Source organism: Trichoderma aggressivum (genome assembly GCF_033847375.1).
Source record: "Trichoderma aggressivum f. europaeum strain CBS 100526 chromosome Unknown scaffold_020, whole genome shotgun sequence".
NCBI lineage: Eukaryota > Fungi > Ascomycota > Sordariomycetes > Hypocreales > Hypocreaceae > Trichoderma > Trichoderma aggressivum.
The window spans coordinates 430,178-450,237 of record NW_026946386.1 but is presented as its reverse complement, the minus strand read 5'-3'; the positions used below and the strand labels follow the sequence as shown (position 1 = coordinate 450,237).

Sequence of the window (20,060 nt, the reverse complement as noted above, 5' to 3'; positions counted from 1 at the left end):
ACCTTTGTCACTCTTCCGTATGAGACTTGCACTGCAACAACTTCGGCTTGGATCAAAGAGCTGTCAATGTTGCCATGGTCACGAGGTTATGGACAAAATAAAGTTACCAACAACGCTTAAATATAAAAAGAGAGAGAAGAAGTCAATATCTTCGATAGTACCTACCTGAGTATATATCTGGAGGGTTTCTCACCAGGCCTTTACAGGACCATTTCTCCAGACGCAAGTCATACCCTGGAGTGCCAGCGTTGTCCAACTTTACCAACATCATATGAAGATGTCTAGTGCTACAAACTCTGCCCCAAATGCTCCAAATTATGTGAGCCCAGTGCAGGAGCTCCTATTGCATACCGAGACGCGTCTCCGCCGTTCCTTTAATGAGGCAAAACTAGAATTGAAAGCGAGAGAAGGGCGTAAACTATCTCAACCGGTGTTAACAGAGGTTCGAAAAATTGTCCAGTTGCATACATTAGTTCTCAGTAGGTGCTCAAACAATAGACAAGCCGAGAATCAGCATGCCAATATCCCAGCGTCCCTAGTAAAGCCACCGATGCAACTATACTCAATGCGTTTCTCTTTCAAGATTACTTTCAGACACAGCAACATAAGTCGAGACATCTGGAAATATGCCGCAAACTAATGCCCCAGGTGACAGCGGGCCGGCTGTATAAGCACAAGTACAGGCAGCGTGAACTGAGACTAGGTTCATACACTATTCACGTTACAGCTGGTCTCGTGCCCTGTGACAAGATTTTGCTTGGTCTGTGTCAACTGCTATGATTCAAGATACGGCATCGTGAAGTTGAAGCCTTGCGGAGTTGGAGACTCAAGTATACAAGTATGTGAAACTGGACATGAGAGCGTTGGTGATTCAGTGTATATGGAATTTGGTGGGTTGAAGTTTTGGGACTGTAAATTAATAAAAGGATTATACGTCGTGCATACGCATCACAAGGTGGCTCATTAATCTCAAATCTCCATGTGTCAACACAATTATAAACTAATTGTGTATTGGAAGCCCTCCTGTCAACAACGGCTCTCAACTCTTTATGCGTCCATATTAACCAGGACAGAGAAAGTTCAAGATCCACATAAGAAATCACCGTGGCTACTTTAAATATGCCTTTTCAACGCCAATAAGCAACAATACGCACACAAACCCCGTGAAGCACCAATGAGAGAGATCTCTTCTACGTGCACTTTTCATCATCCCACCACGTCAAACTTTTCGTCATCGCCCTCGGCCATGTCCACGTCGGCTGCTGGCCTGGAAGTGAAAGCTGCCCAACCGGTTCGAACAGGGACGTTGGGTGTCTCGGTCTTGGCTGGCTTTGCTGCCGGCTTTGCTGCCGGTTTCGCTGCCGGTTTCGCCGCAGGTTTTGGTGCTGGCTTTGGTGCTGGCTTCGCCGCAGGTTTTGTGGCCCTCGCGGCCCGAGGTGCTGGCTTTGCTTGCTTCACTGGGGCAGCAGGCTTCGGCGGCTCTTCTTTGACCTCTTCTTCTTCTTCTTCTTCCTCCTGCTCGCCCTCTGCTTCCTCTCCGCCTTCTTCCTCTCCACCGTCGTCTTCCTCATCGTCTTCATCGTCGTCGTCGTCATCATCATCGTCAGAGGAGCCTGATCCTTCGCTCTCACCCTCACTGCCAGGATCGTAGTCTTCTTCGTCCTCGTCTTCGTCATCCTGCAACTGCTGCTCAGCCTCGACGTGCGCGCGTTCCAACTCCGTCATGCCGTCTCCCCCCTCGGCGGCCTCAGCGTCGCCGTTTTCTGCGTCCCCTTCCTTCTTCTTGGGGCCCTTGTTTTCGGCCAGCTGCAACTTCGCCTTCCTCTGCTCAGCCATGCTCCTGTCTTGGAGGTTATTCATCTTGATGTAATCGTCAATGCCGCCATAGTTTTGCTGGTCCAGCATCCCAAATTCCAGCTCTTCCGTCTTGCCATCCTCCTCGGTGAAGATTTCAACCACCATGTTGAACGTGATTTGAAGAATGCTGGTGTAGCTGATTGCGGCAATGCGATTGGTAGGGATGAAGATGAGCGGCTTCTTGAATCCCCACAGGATGCCGTTCTCGAGAAAGAAGAGGTAGCCGTCCTTGGAGCCCCTGAAGCCGCTGACATGGACTGCCGCTTCGTTGGGTCGATGAGGTTGGCGAACCATGCTGCGGAACTTGTTTGGATCGGCAGAGACAATCTTGACAGCACTACCGGCCGCCTGTAATCGCTTGGTCAGGGCCCAGTGGAACAAGGACTTGTATGTATCTGATACTGCAGCCGCAGCCCCTGCTTCGGATCCCCCAATAGTTCCTTGCTTTGGGGCAGTAACGGGAACGGTGAAGACGAATGGCTCAGCGGACGGGGGAGTGCCTGTCTTGGGGGGTAAACAAGTTCCCTTGGGGAATAGAAGGTAGTTGTACTGGACCTGCGCCTTGTCTGGCACGGGAAGATAGAAGGCATATTCTGTGAATTTTGTCAGCACAACAGATGATTCATGACTGTTTCGGGGGATCTGAGCGTGGAAAACACACCAATATCTCTCCAGGCATAGCTGACGCCTGGGAGGGGAGCTGTTGTCCCAGGGGCTCGTGCATATAAGTGATTCGAGGTGAAGCAAATCTCCAGCTTTTTCCTCTGCGGAACCGACACAGAAATCTCCTTGATTTCCAGGAGAACGGCCTCGTCTGCGGCATTCGACAGCGCTACCTGACTGCTTGGGCTGCCATTTGCCTGCTCGGCGCCGACCTTCCTCCTCTTCTGGGCCGGCTCGCCATTCTCTTGCAGTCGTTCGTAGACGTGGTTGGCGATGTCGTTGAACAGGGCAATCCGCCCGGGAGAGTCTAGGCCACCGATTAGCAGCTTATTCGAGCCGAGTCTTTGGCTCTGGATCTTATACCTGCCGCCTGGTTGATCCTGGCGATGATGTCTGGCCGAGACTGAAAGACTGCGTCGAGTCGCTTGGAGTTGAGTGACTGGGCCATTTTGAAGCAGCGAGTGGATTCACGGCCGGGAGAAAATACGCTGCAAAGGGAGGCGAATCGATGGCAGAATCAAGTTCGCGTTTGAAGCTTCAGCTTCAGATAATTTGCCGTCCACTGACGCGACTTTGCCGCTGCAGCGACGTCTGGTGATTAGTCATCCGCCACCAGCATCTCCCCGCCACAGCTATTGGGCGAACTTGAGTCTCAGGCAACAAGCAGTTGCATCTATCAAGTTCTATCAAAGCATCAAAGCATCAAAGCATCAAAGCATCATATCTCGAATACCCGTTTCACCACTCCGTCAACTGCGTCAACTGATGTACTCATGATACTCGTACACATACCGCCGTACTGAGGACGAGCAGAGCAGCAGCTGAACCCCCGCTGGACACTCGCAGCAATGGCAGCGCCGTTCCCCAACCTCTACACGCACCGAAAGGTTGCCGAATCAGCCGCCAAAGCCTGCGATATCTGCTACAAGCCCAGCTCATCGGTGCTCATCACGCCGGATAAAAAGGTACCTCCTCAGTCCAGATCCCCGGACAGGCACATGGCTTAACGCGGCCGGCCTAGGACTTCTTCTACATCTGCCCTGTCCACCTCAAGGATCGGTACTTTTGCACTCCCAAGATTGATGAGGATGCCATCAAGGCCAAGCGGGAGAAGGACTTGGCCGAGGAGAAGGACAAGCTGATGAAGGAGTACCAAGAGAAGCAGCGCAAGAAGAAGGAGAAAGAGAAGGAAAAGGAAAAGGAAAAAGACAAGGACAAGGACAAGGACAAGGATGAAGAAAAGGACAAAGACAAAGAGAAAGAGAAAAAGGAGACCACGGATGAAACTGAAGCAGTAAGTTGTGCCTGGATGAGAGCGTTGAATGGCCCTTAAAAGACAAACAAGTGTTGACAAGATATCAGGACAAGAATGGTACAGAGACTCCAAAGGAGGAAGACGAGCCTCGCGTCTTTGAACTCAAGAGGTGCGTGCTTTTACAGAAGTTCGTCTTGTTTGCCATCACAACTCATACTTTTCACAGCTCCTTCTATCAACAACGTCTGCAGCGTAAACGCCAAGCCGAAGCCGCCAAAAGGGACCGCGAAAGAGCATCTCAGCCAAATTACTTTCCATCTGTGCCAACCGAGCCACCGAGAAAGTAACGTAAGTCACAGCTCATCACGCGGGTCGAGGCAGATCATCTCTCTCATCATCTTCTTCCCTGCGGCCTCCATGGCCCAACCTGCCATAACAAATTATTCTCAACCCCCCGTGGCAACAGCTTGCCGAGCACCACTTGCCTTTTCCCACTCTGAGCGGACACAGTAAAGGGATTTGCAACATCGACAAAAGGCCATGCTCGGTATCACCGACTCTTCGGTCCCCTAATTTGCTAATGATTAGCACATTTGTCCGCAAATTCCCATTACTTCGCATCTTTTCTCCATCACTCTAGGCAAATCATGTCATTTTCACTCCCAATTGCAATATTCATCCTCATCAAGTCAGATGTTCAGCATGGCTGAAACATGACTCAATTGTCCGCTCAAACGGCAGTCTTGCGCCACGAAAAGGGCGTGCAAACAGGCCATGGTGAGCAGTTACCGTCAGCATCTCGTTTCCGACTCCAACAGGGCCAATAATAGAGATGTTTAATCGCAAATAATACGAAGTAGCCAATCATCAAGTCTGCTGATGGAAAGTTTCTTTTTCAATAAAAAACAAAAACCTGGAGAGCATGGTGACGAGTGTTTGGTTCGGTCCCGAAACGGAGTTCTCAGTGCCCTCGCTGACATCGACTACTAAATCGGGAGTCTTGCTAATTACGGAAGCTGGTGATCGATCCGTCTGAAAGCTTACTTGTATTATGGAGTAGCACTACTTTGTGCAATACAGCGCATAGCTGCAGTTCGTGACAGATGGGGAGCCTAAAGCAATATGATGGTGGCAGCTTTGCTAGTGCTTACACTTGCGGTGTCCCTACGGCTTTTCCAGCTGCATCTTCTGCCACTGTGGTTCCAGCCAGGGCTGAAATTACACGCCCTCCACAGGATCAAGTTCCGCAGAAAAAGGAAAAGGAAGCTGGAGGGGGGTGTGGTGTGCCCTCTCATCCACTTATTTGCTCTTCTTTTTTTCTCTGCTGCATCATATGATTGTTGAACCCCCAGAGCAGAGCGGTTCCAAGACGAGGACGACCGGCGTTCTACGGAAAAGGCTCCGAGGCGAGGCTGCGGGCGTTGAAAGATGATGCGTTGCAGGAGCTCCAATTATGGCCATCGGCGACCACAGGACAAACTCTAAAGCCTCATGGTCCCCGATTCCCACCAGAGGGGATTTACGACCTGTCAATTTCAAAGCGCAAGGCTCGGAGGGCAACCCAAGACCAGGCCAGCGAGGCCCGGGACACGATGATGGAGTGGCCGCAGAGGACTTACAGGTACGAGTACCGAAGGTGCGTGCAAGAAGCTGGGCCCATGCGCATTGCCGTCGCTCTCGCTTATGGATGTACGAGCATGCTACGGATTACAGTACTTGTAAAGCCGGCGGAGAGAACCTCGGAGGAGTGCTGTTAGCATCCTTCCAACGCTGTCTCTCTGTGAGCGGTCCCAGCTCCATGCCTGTCTGTCTGTCTGTCTGCACATGCACCAGCTCAGTCAGCACATCTCGCAATCAGATTCATACACCCCCCCGCCAGCCAGGCCAAACTGAAATTGAAACCCCCCGTTGCCGTCGACAGGTAGCAATGCTCATTGTGCAACCCTGCTTGGCGTATGCTGACATGGAGACGTCGACGATGCCCTTTGCGGCTGACTCTGCATAACACTGGGTGCTATGCTAGTTGTAGCAGTAGCAGTACAGTACGATACCACTACACTCGGTACTCCGTACTCCTGGTCTGCTGTAATCCGGGGAGTTTTGGGATCTGCCATTCCATTTGACTTGTCCCGCGCTCCGGCGGCTGTTTCGACCATTGGCTGTCAATCTAGCGGCGGGACTTGGCGCATGCCGTCGCAAATATTGCCCATTTGCAAATTGGTCGTTGCAGCGCCTCACCAGCCAATCACCAATGTCTAGGGAGCTGTCTTCTATCTCAGAGGTCGCTTTTATTACCAAGAGTCTTTGTCCCTTTTTCTTTTCCTCACCCTTGGACTCTTCGTCTTACAGCTCTACAGGTACGATATCCCTGAAAAGACTCAGATTTCAGGCTCCTGACAAGGCTCTCATCATTACCGCCGCCCAGATCATGTCAGTCAGTCAACGGCAGTGAGCGCAGAAACTCAAATTCAAATCCAGGGCCATGCGCGTTTGCTCATTTACCCACTTAGTTGGTAAGAATGTGGTGGATGGATTAACTAGCTGACCCGCGGGTCGTGCTCTACGGATATGTTACGCGGTTCAAGCATCCAGAGGAGATGGCCAGGGGGGGAAAGGGCCTGCAGAGATTCACGCCCTGCGAGGGCCCGTGCATGACCCATTACCAGCCTCTGTGTCGGGGGGGGAGAGGCGTTGAATACCGGTCTGGTGGACGGGCGTGAAGACGTGGCCTTGTGGAGGTGGAGCTGTCATCGATGGCAGACGATTCGGTGCATTATTGAAAGGACCCTGAAAGGAGACTCCCTTGGCCGGTACATTTATCGGTCGGCTAATTTTCCATTTACGACATGGAGACGAAGATATGGTCCTGGGTTACGGTGAGCTACTAGTTTCATGCAAGCAAAGATTGAAACAAGACGGACTTGAACCTTTGGAAAGGCATTTCCTCTGGTCGTCTCTGGCTTTTCCCTCTTTGGGATCAAACAGAGACTCGCGTTGGTCCAACTACACCACCCCCCTGAGACTCAGTTGGAGTTGACTTGACCACCTATGGCCCCGTTTTGAAATTTGAAATTCGAGTTGCTTACGCCAGCGGGTCATGCGACAAGGCACCTTGGGATCGATCGCAAATAGATGCTGAAACAGCTACCGTGCCCCCAGGGTTATCCTTTCGGGAGGGCCATCGTCCAGGAATGCAATGCAGGTCGCCCAGAAGATCGAGATTTCATGGGGGGGAGGATGGAAACAGGCCCTAATTGCCCGCACTGCATGGCGAATGGGACACACGCACACACCCCCTTTGCGCCTCCGGGGTCACCGACGATCCCAACTGCGTGGTTTCATCGGATCCCGGTGGCTTTGTAAGACGCCTCCCAAGGCAAGAAAGGGCTCGAGGGGGGGTTAGGTAATACGCTTGCGCGAGGAGGCTTGCTATCAAGGCCAGGTTCAACTAAGCGACCATGAGAGAGTAAGCAGGCAAAAGGGAAATTTTCTAGAAAAGAGACAAGGATTCCAGGCTAGCTCAAGGGTACCTCGAAAGGCCCAGCGGACTTGAAGGAGTAACATCGTCACTGTTATTATTGCCAACAGAGGGGTGTGTTTTGTTTCGGGGAAATCAAGCAAGCCCTACTCGGTAGGACTCGACGGCACTATTCTCGGGACTGCATTCGTTGGACTTTGTCATTGATGAGGGATGAGAGAAGCGAGACCAGAGATGAGATGAGTTGCGATGATAATCCCACGGCTCCAGGAACCATATTCGCCCGGGACATGGTCCTCCGTACTTCCGGTAGGATTATCAAACAAGCGTGGCTCTGGCGCTCGCAGCTCGCCCTAGCTTCACACCGAATCACGAACCAGGCCCTTCTTATTCTGTTGCCTGGAGCAAGTCATATGATGTTTTTTTTATTGCAACTCTCGTTCCAGACCAACAATGACAACGTGTGTATACGGATGACAACGATAGGAAAATCGAAAGCCTAGGGGACTGACTGATAAGCACGACAAATGAGGACCCAGTACGGAGTAGTCAGGAGTGGGGGTCCAGAGCCAACAATCCAGCCTCGACTATCCAGGTTGTCGAGCATCGGCGTACGAGTACTTTGTACGGAGAAGCAAACTATTAAGCGCTACGCTAACAAGACTATGGATACTGGATGTCGGGGTTCTTTGTATTCGCTGCTTGTATTTCGTTACAAATGCCAAGGCATGGCGGTCGAGCTCGGACAATATCTTTTTTTCTTCTTGCTTTCTCATCATTGTCTTGTGCCAAGAGACAGCTCTCTGGGCAAAAGAAAACAAGCTCTTGGCGGCACATAGGCCCGATTGGTGGACTTGGACTATTGCGATTGAGCGACAGCCGGATAGCTCCAAAGCCGAGCCTTTTAGGTCTGATGTGGCGACCGACCGCGGCCGAAAGAAGTAAAGACGGCACTTTTCAACTCTAGTCAGCACGGCATCAGCTCCTCTGGGCTTGTTTTTACAGGCACAAAAGACCCCGTTTGTCTCCAATACGCTATCCCACCGGTGGCCCTTTGTATCTTGGTTTCTTGCCTTCAAGCTCCGGAGGGATGGGGGGGCGGAGTCCATCAGGAAGGGGAAAATGGTCCCCCTTTGGTCCCGGATGTCGGCCCCGATCGGACCGCGGACGGGCCGGGTTCGTATGCCCACATCCCTTGACATGCTAACAATGGTGCTACTTTTCATAGGGCCAAGGCGCCGACGGAAAATCACACCCGCATTACCGGGGGGATGGGCTCTGTTCTAGCCTTACTGCTTGGCCTCGTAAGGCTCGCGCGACCTGGGGGGGAGGGGTCCAGTTCCTTTGCATTCTTTCTTTTTGCAAGGGCTGACAAAAACAAGGGACTTGGGGGTTATGAGCCATCATGATAGCCTCGCTGGCTTTTTGCTGGAAAGGGGATAGGGCGGGAGTCTTGGCTTGCAGCGTCTTGCCGGCCTTGACTTATAACGGCGATGTGGGCGAGGGGAGGGGGAGAAGGTCCCAATTTCTGACGGCGGAAACGCCGCGGCTTGTCAGCTTCTAATCTGTGTCAAATGCCGGAGAATTACTAGCATGGTTTGTTTGTAAGTTTCTAACCCATTCTCTACTTTGGTCCTCATCGATGGGGGAGAGAAAAAAAGTATAATACATTGTATTGTAATCACGACATGCCATCTGGTGATGAATGGAGCCCCCTTGTAAGTATAGTAACGGTGCCTCTTGGCGACCCAATGCGTACAAGTGCTTGTCACTTCTCTCACGGGCTTTACTTTTTAATCCAAGTACCCGGTTTAGACAAGTGTTTTTTTTTTTTGATGAAAAGCAGAATGAGGTAATTCGTGTATTGTAGACGAAGTAGGCGAGGTAGACGACAGGGCAACGCTATTCGAATTGTTTATTCTACGGGGCGGCTTATGCTACGGGACGATGTAGAATATACTCCGTACTACTGATATGATACAAGGGAAATCAGGCGATGCTGGATACCAAGGCCGGAGTTTAAGGAGTATGCTTGAGCTCAGCGCTGACAGAGCAAAACAAGATAGGTGGTAATGGCCGACGGAGAATGATAGTAATCAAGCACTCCGGACAAATAGGTACCCCCCCCCCCCCTGATGATGATCCCGAATGTCCCGTGCCCTGTCTTGGTAAATCACAGATTCCCGTTTCCGCCTCGGCCAGGAGGCATCCGCAGGGCGGCCCTGGACAGCTCCTCGTCGACCCTCGCCTTCTGCAGCGAAAAGGCCGGGTCCTCGCGCGAGCCGCACGAGCACGGAAAACCCTTCCAGTCGTACCGCCCCACGCCGGCGCCGCATTTTGGGTTCGGGCACGACAGCCGGCCGCCGAGCTCGCCCTTTTCCAGCTCGGCGCGCATCCAGCCGAGGGGCTCGATGAAGAAGTGCTGGCAGGACGCCGCGGCATCTTCGCGGGGCCTGTGCGGCACGATGAAGGGCGCCGTGGCGAGGATGCGGCGGCACTTTTTGCAGCGGAGCTTCCTGTCCGGCGTGGGGGCCGAAGACGACGGCGAAGAAGAAGACGAGGAGGAACCTGACGGCTTGGTGCTGGATGCCGCCGCCTCGTCTTCGAACCAGAGCTGCGATGGGGCCTGTCCCGCGTTGATGCTCTCTCTGGCGGCGCGCTGGTACAGCCAACGCTGGTAGATGGGCTGTGTCTCGATGTCGCCGTCGGCGGGACAGCCCATCTGCCACCAGAGGTCGAGCTGTTGCATGAAGCCCGGGTTGGGCTCGGCGAGGGGCCTCGTCTGCTTGATGAGGGCGAGCGCCGCGCGGACGGGCTCGGCGACGGACTCGTCGGCCTCGGGGCCCTCGAGAGTGGAAGCCAGCTGCGCGCCGGCGGGACCGGTGAAGCGGTCCGGGTAGCGCCAGAGGAGGTAGGCGATGAGGGCGGAGATGGAGCGGGACTTTCCGGCTGCGCAGTGGACGAAGACGGCTCCTCGTCGGGGATGGCCCTGCGGAGGAGGAGGCTGGTCTGAGGAGGCTGCTGGCGTTGAACCTGATGCTGATGAGCCTGATTCCTCGGAGTCTAGGCCGATACGCTCAACCGCCGTGGCGACATCACTGCCGCTGCTGGTGGACTTTTGGTGCCGGCTTAGGCCGTCGTCGATGAACTTGACGGCATTGGGCAGCTCGATGAGGAGATCCTCGTCCTCGAAGTCGTCAATGTCGATGAGGAGGTGCTTGAAGGGCTTGCCGTACTCGGAGAAGGGCTCGTCGTTGAAGTTTTTGAGGCTGCTTGGGTTGAAGGAGACGAGGGAGAGGACGTGTGTGATTTTGCGGTCCAGGAGGGACTGGGAGCGGCGGAGGGCCCATAGTCTTTTTGTGTTTATAAGAGATTTTGTGTTTAGCTGTGATGTAAGAACATATACGAGTATAGGTAGTGTAAAGACTCATGTATACACTCTTATACGAGAAATCCCATCTCATATATGGGGTTCAGTCACTCACCCTCCGACGTAGAGATTGGGAACCCCCTCGACTGTGCTCAAGGCCATCTCGACGACGCTCATCTCCAAGGCCTTGTGCTCCTCCTGCTCCAGCCGGTGGCCAAGCTGCTCCCTCTGGCCCTCGACGGGGGGCACGTCGGCCGCCGGTTTATCTGATGACGAGGCCACGATGGACGAGGGTTGACCGGCTGTTTGCGGCCCAAGATTTGAGTGTGATTTGAGGTTCCGGATAGATGAATGTGATGAATGATGTGAGACGGAATGCGAGCTTATCTTTGTTTTGAACCGAACCGATGTGTTTATCCTTGTACGTCTGTATATATGTCTGGTTCAGATAGTGGTGAAAGAGGGGAAAACTCTGCTGTCCGCGCGACTTTGGCCGCTCAGGACCAAGAGCGCAGGGGAAATGCCACAAAGATGAAACAAACAAACGTCAATCTATGAGACGCAAAACAGTAAGAATATCGTCTTGAGGTAGTTGAGTCGGATTGGCTTGTTTGGTCGGTTTCGGTTCCGGTTCATGAGGCAGCAATAGCAAGTACATCAAAACCAGCGGCAGCCTTGGCTTTGGCCGTTGGGTGTGCACCGCCACACATGGAAAGAGCTGCACCGCCACACAATCCCCTCCCTCTTCTGCTTCTGCCTCAGCCTTACAGCAGGGCTGCTGGCTCAGCCTCGTTTCCGCCACCCACCGCCATTGGCTCAATCAAGTGCCATCAGATGTCCAGGTACGTAGTCCATCCCGCCGGGCAGTACGTGCTACTAAGGTACTAACATGTGCAGTATGGACGGAGCCCCGAGGCCGCTGCAGCCCCGCCTCCAAGTGCCCTGTAAGTGCCCTGTAGCAGCAGCTTCGCACAGGTGCTACAGGCGCTACAGCGTGCCCCGTGCGGCCCTCAGCACGGCCACTGCAGCTATCCCTCTTACAGCACTTCACGTTGATTTTGGACAATGCATGGACACACCCTCTCGCCCAAGTAACACCAGCACAATCCGGCTCTTGAAGCGACTCGCCTCGTCATCCCTTTGCATGCACATGATGGCACCATGGCAACAAGTACAAGTGCAAGTACAAGTACAAGCATCTGTGATTGATGGCAAATAAACAACACGGGATAATAATCAATAGCTGCTATACAGGGGGGTTGAGCCACTAGAGCCTGGCTTCATGTTCCCTCACGCCCCCTCCCATCGCCCGACAGACCAGCATCGGTGTGGAATCAATCCTTCATCGCCGCATGATTTTCCTTGCCGAAATACCTGTTCGGTTGCTTCATCCCACCTGAACCACGCCCTCTTGCTCGCTTGTCGTTGTCATTTGATGAGAGACGGGCTGGGGGAACTCCTCAGTGAAGGGATACACGCACATCCCTACTACTTACTACATGTAAGTGTGAGATGATGCCAGACTGTGCTCGTATCTATCTAGTAATAATGCGGTATGACAAGCAATATCAAGGCCTCTATATTTAGCAAACACCGCAAACACCACACACACACGCAACTCCATCCTCAATGTAACTCGATGGGTAAGCGCCTTGTCCTCCACCTCCAACTCCATGAGTTCGTCGCACACATGCACCTACCCAGAAGCTTTGCCGGCACATGCAGATGAAGAGACGGCAACACCAAGACACCGAGCAAGGGGAGGGGGTGTGAAGATGCACAAGAGGCAACAAGGGGAATGGTCTGGCAAAAGCCTTAGAAATTCCTAACCCGGTAGCGTAGCCCTCTCGGTTCGAATAACCCATACGGAGCTGAATCTGATACTGGGGCGTAAGTCTTCTGGTTCTTGCTCGTCACTATTCTGCTTATCCCACGCCTTTGCCGCGGCAGAGATCTTGCCGAGGTACTTTTCTTTTTTTCAAATCCGGGGCGTTGATGCCATATGATGGTCTCCTCATGGTGCTCTGTACCTAGTCGTCGTAAAGGTAGTAGTCCTGTTGGTTGAACCTGGCGTAAGAAATCCATGTAGGCAAAAACAAAACAAGAAGCACGGAAGAAGCCAAACACAACACGAAAGACTTTGGCCTTTGATACATGTATACACCTTCATCGGGCAATGGTCGTGACTTATCTCCGAACCATCTCCGCGTCCATCGGCGATATTATAGGCGTCCGCAGCACAATAGCCGTTGGACATTGAAATCGAGGGGCCCCGTTAATTACAGTACACGAGACCATGCATCGTTCGTCTCTCCTCTGCCGTATCGGCACCGCCAACTCGGAAAGCTCCGCATTTCTAGGTACATGTAGTCGTCGACACGGAAAGCTCCGTAGTACGTGTAATCGTAGGTACATGTCGTTGGCCCGCCTCTCGTAAACCATACCCAACATCGCCATATCCACCAGAGGGATAGTCCAATCTGAAGAGCGGGGGGAAGGGGGGAGGCGTTTACGAAATACTATTCAGCGGAGCGGATGTATCAACTCCAGTCCTCAGCCTCTGCGAGCTGGTGTACGCAATAGGCAATCCATCCGACGAGACCAGTGACATACCGGTTCTTGGCAAGGACGAAAAGTCAAAAACGCATTGATGGGAAAATATAACGTACAAAGTAAGCATATAACATTAATTTCCGCGCTCAAAAACTGACAAGAAATCAAGGAGATGCTAGCGCCAACATGACAAGGAGACTTTTACTTGTGGAAACCAGCAGTAGACTCCGGAAAAAATGGAAGACGAGCCTCGGCCATCATGTCTTCCCCCTCTAAAAGATTATTTCAAATTCTAAGAAAATAGGTCCCCCGGGAGAGAAAAAAAAAGATCTTGGTGCTGGGCTAATACTGGGCTACACTGGGCTATTACGAGTAAAGATTGCTGCTGACAGCCTTTGCTAGTTCGAGCCAAGAAAAACAGCTATCCTGTCCTCTCTTAGTTTCATGGCTCTCTCTTTTCTTACATACCTCTTACCACATAGTAATATTTACTTACTTCCTGGTACTTGTGCACTTTCCTATTTCTCCTCAGCCACAACAAAACTATCGGAGTAATAGTCTCACGGAGACTCCAGAATTACTCCAGGCAAAAGCAAACACCCAAACCCCCCCCCCCCTTGGCGCCACCAAAAGCCTCTCCTCACAGTTCAACACCTTCAATGCCGTCCTCGAATCCCGACAAGCCAAAAAGAAGGAGAAGAAAAAAAAAGGCTCTCCAGTTGTCAGCTCCGTTAGTCCCTTGTACCCTGTACCCTGTCCCTCAAGCCAATTTACTGCACCAGGCCCAGTACTAGCGACATGGCCCTTTCTTTCTCTCCTCCTCCTCAGCGCCACTATTTTCCTCATACGGACTTCTCTTTTCGGCCATCAAATCATCTGCATGGGACTTGCAGGTCAGCAAATTCCAAGCATCAATCAATCAATCCCCCTCGCTCGCCGAAAGGGCTGATCCCGGCTCCGCGACGTGGGAGGACGTAATATGCCGGTATTACGCGCTTGAATCTTTGATGATGCTGGCAGAAGGGACAAGACAAGCAACGCAACGCAAAGCAGAAAAAACCCCCCGTGCGAAACACGGAGCAATATTCAAACCCAGATGCAAAGTGCCCTCGAAAATTGAATTCAATAGCCGCCCCCAGCTGTTCCCCCCCCCCCATGTACCTACTTGTAAGCGAAAAAAAGCCACGCCATCCAGGGTACCGTATTCTGTCGTTGTAATGGGTACGTGTACGTGTATCGTATCAGCAAAGCCACTTCGCTCACTTCTCTCTACACAAGCCCAACCCATAAAAACCACCAAAACAGACAACGACAACAGACGAAATAGCATATGCCCTTTTCCGCTTATACTAGCACCCCCTCCGGAGCCGTGAGAGATCCCGACTTCCGATCCCTTCTCACTCCCCTTGCAGGGCAGCTCCCTTCTCGGAATTTCCCTTCTAAGCTGCTCTGCCTGGCCCGTGCCCAGTACTGTAGTTGTATTGTATCGTATCGTATTGTGTCGTCTCTCTTCGTCTCTGTCCTTGTTTCTCTTGCTTACCATATCCGTCTTCATCTCGACATGTCTTTGCGTCCCTCTCTTTTGTCATCATCACAATCCACTTCCTCTACTCAGCACCTAAAACACAATAATAGAATCGCAAGGGGAGAAACCCAGAAAAAGCATCAAACAGGAAAAGAAACCCCCCCATCCATGGCTCATTCTCATTGCTCTTCCCAGCAAACGACCAACTGCATGTACAAGTAAGCCCATCGTCACTCAATATTCCCGCAAAAGCTCCCGCGCCAGCACAGAAACGAAGTAGCGTTTGTCCCCCGTCAGATGCCGAGCGAGCGCAGATACTGTACCAAACAAGTATACAGACACCACACACCAAAAAAGCCATCGGCAAACCGCCTTGGGATCCACCCCAAGATGTTCATTTTGATTCGCATGCATGCAAAGTATTGGTTGATACAGTAACTTACTTTGTATATACCTACTGTATACTCTCACCGCAGCAACTTTCAACTGTTTGCATTTTATACTGTATTAGTTACATGTAGTCGTACCGCAAAAGCAGGTCTTGTACTCCCTACATGCGAACAAGGAATGTCCTACTCGCCGTCGCCGCGCCTCGCAGCAGGCCAGAGTAAGACACTCTGTCGTACAGCACAAGTATGTGTGACTCGGCCATGTCAGTTTTGGTCCAAGTATGCATAAAAAAATCATTTGGGAAGCCCAGCTTATGCGCGCGTGCCTTTTATTTTTTATTTTTTATTTTTTTCCCATTGCGTTGCGTTGCGTTGCGTTGAAATCCTGTCGGGTTCAACATGAATGACAACATGCGGGAGGGCAAGGGAGAGAGAGATGGAGAGAGAGCCTTGTTGATGAATCATATTGCCATTTTCCTCTTCTTTTTTAAATATCTAATTTTGTGCCTTGAAACCCATTTCCAAGACGTTTCTTTTTTTTTCTCTCTCAAGTCTTTAAATCACTTTTCAAACTCGTTTAGCCTCCACCCCTTTTCGGCATTTGAATGCATCCTCGTCTTCCCTCTTTCGCCGGCCGGATCCTCCTCCAAACCCCGGTGCCTCCCCCCCTCCCTCCAATTCGCAGCCGGATCGTCTGGGGCCGAAAAGGTCCGTAAACGCTCTTGATGAAACCTCGTCATCCTTTGTCATACACGCCCATGGCATCAAGGCTGTATACTGTAGTAGCAAAGAAAGAAAACCCTCATTACAGGCCACGGCAAGGCAAGGAATGAAACATCTTTTCTTTTTTTGGCTGCTCGTTCCCTCGCACATGTGTGGCACCACTTTCAGGCGGCTTCCCATGCCAGCAAGCCCGTCTGCCAGAGGGCAATCTGTATGTCAGCTGTTCCGGTCTGATCTTTTTTGCCAATGGGCATCCCCATGTCTCGTTCGCTGGCTCCCGTCACACGGCTGGCTGAGCATCTGCTGTCCCCCCTCCACCTAGGCCGAGGAGGGTAGGGCTTGGGGCCAGCCCGTGCCATGTATCTGGGACCGGGGTCTCATGCCTCAGCCCAACCAGAGCCCGTTCATCGTCAGCCACTTGCGTACAGCCCAACCTAGTGTGAAATTTCGCTCGGGAGTGGTTTGCGACGGGCTCCCACGGCCATGGGGCTGCCCTTTGCTTAGTCCTTCTGCAGCTCTGCGGGAATCTGCGCGTCTACGGATTTCCTTTTTCCTCTTTTTTTTCCCTCCCCTCCAGGCGCCGGCGGACGGTCGATTGCGTCAACATTCCTTCTCTCGCAACAGGTGAGTCGCCTCTTTGTAGTTGCAATTCGCTCCCAGGGATGGGGCAGGGGCATGTCGAGTCCCACAAGCAAGAAACGGCAATTGAGACGCAAACCCGGGCCTCATCTAGACCTTTCGGCAGAAGGGAGAATCAACGTCCGCCCGAGCCCTGGTAGACGCGGGTTGCCTGGGAGCTCTTCCGAAGACTTCAGCTAGCCTGCAATTGGACAGTGGTAGTGCTCCGTAATCGTAGCAGCAACAGAAGAGGGCAGCCCTGCGATGGAGAGACGGGGGAAAAGAGATCCTGAATCCTGTGTGAGGCCCGTCTTAGCGGCTGACATGGGGAGCTGCCTCTCTTCGCCGAATTCGGCGGCACAGGCGCAACAGAAGCATGCGCACGTCTTACTCGTCGTGGAATCGGCCGGGGGGGGGGGAGGGGAGGATGCTCTACCTGGGATTCTCTGCAAGCCCAGCTGCGTGCCGTGGTTTTTGTCAGCCTGACCTGTTTTGCAAATGTCCAATGGCATCTTCGGCTCGACCTCCTCCTCTCCTTCAGACCGTTGGTTAGGCTGGCACCAATGCATCTTCGCCATAGTACTCTCCAAGGGCACACAAAACACCCTGCGAATTTTTGCTTTCGTGTTTTGGAATCACCCTACCTCCATCGGTGGGCTGAGTCCATGTGCCCAAGAGTGGCGACATCGTATCCAGCCATCATCATGTACCCCTGGTTATATTTTACTTGCGGAAAATCACACATGGTTTCCTCCCAATGTTGAGCCAACAAAGATGTTTGAGAGCTCAATTCTTTTTTTTTCCTTTTCGTGTTTTTCTTTTTTCCCCTGGTTTGACACCCAAGCGCCCAATTATGAATCAACTGATTGTCGTAAAGTCGTTCGTTATCAAAGAAAGGGAAACGGAAGAGAGAGAAGAAAAAAAGCCTCGGCCAATGCGAAAAATATTTATTTTGACTGTCAAATGCAAATGCAGAGCTCCACTATATCGCCTTCCGGAGCGGGTATTCCTTTTGTTTAACAAAAAAACGGGAAAGAAAACAAATGTATGGCTATGCCGTCTTCTCAAAGAAACGAGAAGAGCTTTTATGTATAAACAATTCGTTAAGTAAATCGTCATGAGAGCTGCTGCGCGCGGCCGATCCTTTGCGGTGCTTCGAACGCAGCCGTCGAGAGCCAGAGAGTTTTTTTTTTTCTTTTCTTTTTTTTCTTTATATTTCCCTTTCACCTCGGCGAAGGGTCCTCCTCCATCAAACAGGCATTCTCCAACATGTTTGTCCACTTGCCGCTAGTGCCTGCGTGACTGTGCTTGAGATGCTGGCGGAAGTGGTCGGCCCTGTAGAACTTCTTGGACGAGTTGCACTCTCGGAACTTGTGCACCTCTTGAAGGTGTCGGATCCGCTCCTCCCAGTCCTGGTCAGTAGCGTGTCTTGCCTGGATACCACCGTTGAGTAAGCCGGCCCTCGCTCCAAGTCCCGATCGAGGGAACTCCTCCCCACAGTAACCACACGCATCGGCCTCGCCGGGATGCGTTGTCGATTCGTGAAACGCCCGATTGTAGCCCGACAGCGCGGAGCACGACCATGAGTGACGGCGCACGTGAAGAGAGTTTTGGTGTCGCTCGGCCTCATTCTTGTTCTTGAAGCGGTTGCCGCAAAAGCTGCACTCATACTGCTTCTCGGCTTCGTGAGCACTAAGGAGGTTGGGTCAGCGCGCTGGAATGATACAACAAGCAAAGAGACGGCTTCTAAAAAAGAAATGGTGGGGCATATAAAAAAAGAAAACTTGGCGCATTGTTTTACGTACCTCAGCTCCTCGGCTGTCTCAAACTTCTTGGGCTTCTTGGGACAGCACTCGCACATGTAGAATCCTTGGAACTTGGTGCTGTTGGGCTTTTGCATCTCAGGGAGCTTCCGCGGGCTGGCGCCAGACGCGGTTCGTGAATGCATAGGCGCTCTGCTGGCAACTGACGTCTTGGGGCTTGGGTTCAGGGATGCGGGCGTGTTGTATGGAGAGGTGCATGATGTGGGAGAGAGGGCCCCTGGTGAGACCCCACCGGGTGAGCGGTGGCCGTATGAGCTAGCAGAAGGCGGGATGGAGATGGAAGACATGAAGTAGTTGGGTCGCGAAGAGGCGCTGCTCAGCATTGATGTGGCGGACTGAGGGCCCGATGACAGGCGAGGAGTAGGAGAGCCGCGGGATGCACCTTGGCCAGGCATCATGTGGAGGCCAAGATCGTCCGATGCAGGGCTGGCGGCCCGGCGCTTCTGGCCCGCGCTTGCGTATGCATCTTCGATATGAAGTCTCTTGAGCGAGGACGTCTCATCAATCTCCATGTCGTCGACAAAGCTGCCCTGGGTGGAAGTGGCATCATCGCTGTTGTTTCGTCTTGACCGGCCTCGGGGAGAGCGATCTGGTTCTGAGCTGTCGTAGGGAGAGCGGTGGTCAATTGGGGATCGGTGGAAGGGCGTTGAGTTGGGGGACACGGCGGAAAAGGTTGGTGAGTCTCGGGGTTGCGATTCAAAGGGTGCGCGGCTGTGGATGGGAAGCTGGATGGGTAGGTTGGGTAAGCTGGGAGCAAACCGCTCGTTCTGCAGTCCTCGTGTAAGATCGCTCATGGGACCGCTGAGAAGCGAACGGGGGGGCGATCTGTCCAGCGTCCGGATAGGAGTCAGCATCTTCTTCGCGCTGTCGCCGTGAAGATCGGCTGCTGATTGGTAGTGAAATTTGTTGTGGTGAAGCCAAAAGGGCTCGCCGGAGAGGGAATCGCGGGACCTGCCATTTGCAACATGTTAGTTTTATTTTTACTCTATTCCTTTTGTCATCTGCGAGGTTTGCGCAGGCAATCAATCAGTTCCCACCTGTCTGTGGAAGCATAGCTCGCATAACCCTCATCGCTGGTAATGCTCCCATTCCCCCTTCTCTCGTAACCCTGTCGATCATCCATATGACAAGGACTCATGCTGCCGTAGCCGCTCGCAAAGGATGAACGACTGGCGAAGGAAGAGCCACGAGAGAAGTCTCTCTTGTCCTTGAAGTCGTCCCGAAACTGTGTAGGTGCGTCGCCAAAGGGGAGGTTTCGTGGGGGAGGTAGAGGAGGAGGTACGTCGTCCCGCGTTTCGATACCAGGAATGGCCATTGCCGGACTTCTTGAGAAGGGAATGCCTTGGTCTCTGAATCGATTGGCTCCGTTTCCAGGCACGACGATGCTTGGGAGAGGAGCAGGGACCTCTCTGAATTGCGGGGGAAAGGCCATTGTTGTGTGATGTGAGGTGGGAGTTGAAGGTTTTTGAAGTTCGGGAAGAGATGTCGAGAAGAGAAAGCAAAGGCCGAGGTGGGCCTTTGGAGCGGAATATGTGAGCAAGAGGTGTTTGCCGTTACACGCCCATTCGAGTCATGGAAACGAATTGTAGCTGACGGGGAGTCAATGCGCCAGTGAAATGGCAAATCTGCTGCTTCAGCTGCGGCAACGGGGTCCGTCGTACGTGTCGCGTAGGCGAAGCAGGGAAGAAATGCGTAAGTGGCAATGGATTCGGAGTTTTTTTTGCGTCTTCCAGGTCCAGCTCTATGGGCCGCAAAGATGCTCCGAGGCAGTGCGTGCCTGGGTGTGGTTTGGGTGATGGTAGCTGA

The 20,060-nt window shown here is 52.5% G+C and overlaps 4 protein-coding genes across 4 annotated transcripts; 1 reads left to right on the top strand and 3 right to left on the bottom strand.

Moving 5' to 3' along the window:
• Nucleotides 1–1,206: 1,206 nt before the first annotated feature.
• Triagg1_5663 (uncharacterized protein) lies at nt 1,207–2,968 on the bottom strand (the record flags this gene model as incomplete). The annotated part of the gene is made up of 3 exons (XM_062900202.1): nt 1,207–2,450; nt 2,519–2,827; nt 2,884–2,968. 3 exons carry the CDS (start codon nt 2,966–2,968, stop codon nt 1,207–1,209), a joined length of 1,638 nt encoding a protein of 545 aa, XP_062755463.1.
• A 400-nt stretch (nt 2,969–3,368) lies between these two features.
• Triagg1_5662 (uncharacterized protein) lies at nt 3,369–4,122 on the top strand (the record flags this gene model as incomplete). Its single annotated transcript, XM_062900201.1, has 4 exons — nt 3,369–3,485; nt 3,542–3,814; nt 3,883–3,944; nt 4,002–4,122. The coding sequence occupies 4 exons, from the start codon at nt 3,369–3,371 to the stop codon at nt 4,120–4,122; spliced, it is 573 nt and encodes a 190-aa protein (XP_062755462.1).
• A 5,304-nt stretch (nt 4,123–9,426) lies between these two features.
• Triagg1_5661 (uncharacterized protein) lies at nt 9,427–11,435 on the bottom strand (the record flags this gene model as incomplete). The annotated part of the gene is made up of 3 exons (XM_062900200.1): nt 9,427–10,606; nt 10,739–11,050; nt 11,392–11,435. The coding sequence occupies 3 exons, from the start codon at nt 11,433–11,435 to the stop codon at nt 9,427–9,429; spliced, it is 1,536 nt and encodes a 511-aa protein (XP_062755461.1).
• Nucleotides 11,436–17,654: 6,219 nt separating this feature from the next.
• Nucleotides 17,655–19,686, bottom strand: Triagg1_5660 (uncharacterized protein; the record flags this gene model as incomplete). Its single annotated transcript, XM_062900199.1, has 3 exons — nt 17,655–18,123; nt 18,237–19,205; nt 19,292–19,686. 3 exons carry the CDS (start codon nt 19,684–19,686, stop codon nt 17,655–17,657), a joined length of 1,833 nt encoding a protein of 610 aa, XP_062755460.1.
• Between the last annotated feature and the right edge of the window lie 374 nt (nt 19,687–20,060).